Source organism: Phaethon lepturus, unplaced genomic scaffold, assembly GCF_000687285.1.
Source record: "Phaethon lepturus isolate BGI_N335 unplaced genomic scaffold, ASM68728v1 scaffold56420, whole genome shotgun sequence".
NCBI classification, from domain to species: domain Eukaryota; kingdom Metazoa; phylum Chordata; class Aves; order Phaethontiformes; family Phaethontidae; genus Phaethon; species Phaethon lepturus.
The window spans coordinates 1-1,145 of NW_010515221.1; the positions used below are offsets into that span (position 1 = coordinate 1).

The window sequence follows — 1,145 nt, forward strand, 5'->3', positions numbered from 1 at the left end:
AGTCTTTCCCTCATCCACTAGGCGGGTCACAATGCTTTAGAGTGTACATTTTCCTATCTATTAAATAAACTAAGATTATATTCCTTCCTGGAACTGGCTTAATAGCATAGGAGGAGTCTATTTTCTACTTAGATAGTGCTGTTGACAGAGAAAAGTAGTTTACTTAGATGTTACAGCATATATTTTTGATTCAATACAAAAGTGAAGCAAAGTATCTTGTACAAAATTTTCCCTGTCATTTGAGATTATAAAACTAGGCTATTCATTTAAGCAATTTTAAAAACTAGACTACTTAAAGCATTTAGTTTCTTGGGTATTGAGATACAAAGCCAAATGAAGCACTGGAAGATATATTTAACTTCTCTCCATCTGCCCTCCAGCCACTTTCAACCCCCATGAATTGGTTTAATTTGTTGACAAAGGAAGACATAATCTCAAACCCCAAACTATTCACTCCTACAGATATTTTAAACATTTAAAGGAAGTTCTTCTGTAATTTGTATTTCTATAATGTAGCTGTACTGCCTGGGAGAAGAGCAGCAGTTGCTCTTCCAAAAAGCATGTCAGTTCTAAAGATCGTATCACATCTTTATTTGTGTTCAAAGTAAGGTAATTGTTTGGATTATACTGTTCATGAAACATGCATAAAGCAGGATTACTTATAAAATATCACTGTTTTTATACCTCTTACGTTAGACTGAGAGCTGTTTCTGATCCTCACTAACGAACACAGTACAAAAATAGGACAGGAGAGATGGCACAACGGTGACAGCACAAGTCTTCCATCATTTTTGGTCTCTCACAGACAGAAATTGCCTAAAGTAAATTAATCATCCTGCTGTAATTTATGGTGGCACCTAGAAACTCAAAGACTGGATGTGCACAGCACACAGGTATCCTATTCTTCTTTCCCCCCACACCAAGCAGGCTGTCCACATCAGCAACAGCTTTGAACAAGAAACAGAAGCATTTGCATCACATAAGCAAAGGCACATATGTAGTCAAGAAGAGATCAGAATGTCCAGAGAAAAGAACATACAGAATGAGCTGTTTCCAAAAGAGTGTAGTATCCTTTTTACCTTCAGCAACTTCCAAAGGTCCTTGAGATTTGCGAAGCTCTTTCACCGTTTCTAAAAACTCTTTCC

The 1,145-nt window shown here is 36.8% G+C and overlaps 1 protein-coding gene across 1 annotated transcript in view; it reads right to left on the minus strand.

Moving 5' to 3' along the window:
• Positions 1-1,079: 1,079 nt before the first annotated feature.
• Positions 1,080-1,145, minus strand: part of LOC104627195 (core histone macro-H2A.2) — a gene marked incomplete at its 3' end in the record, with an annotated part of 14,497 nt that continues 14,431 nt past the window's right edge. Inside the window, exon 6 of the mRNA XM_010295327.1 lies at positions 1,080-1,145. This exon is cut by the window's right edge and continues 39 nt beyond it. Coding sequence (XP_010293629.1) covers positions 1,080-1,145 — 66 coding nt within the window.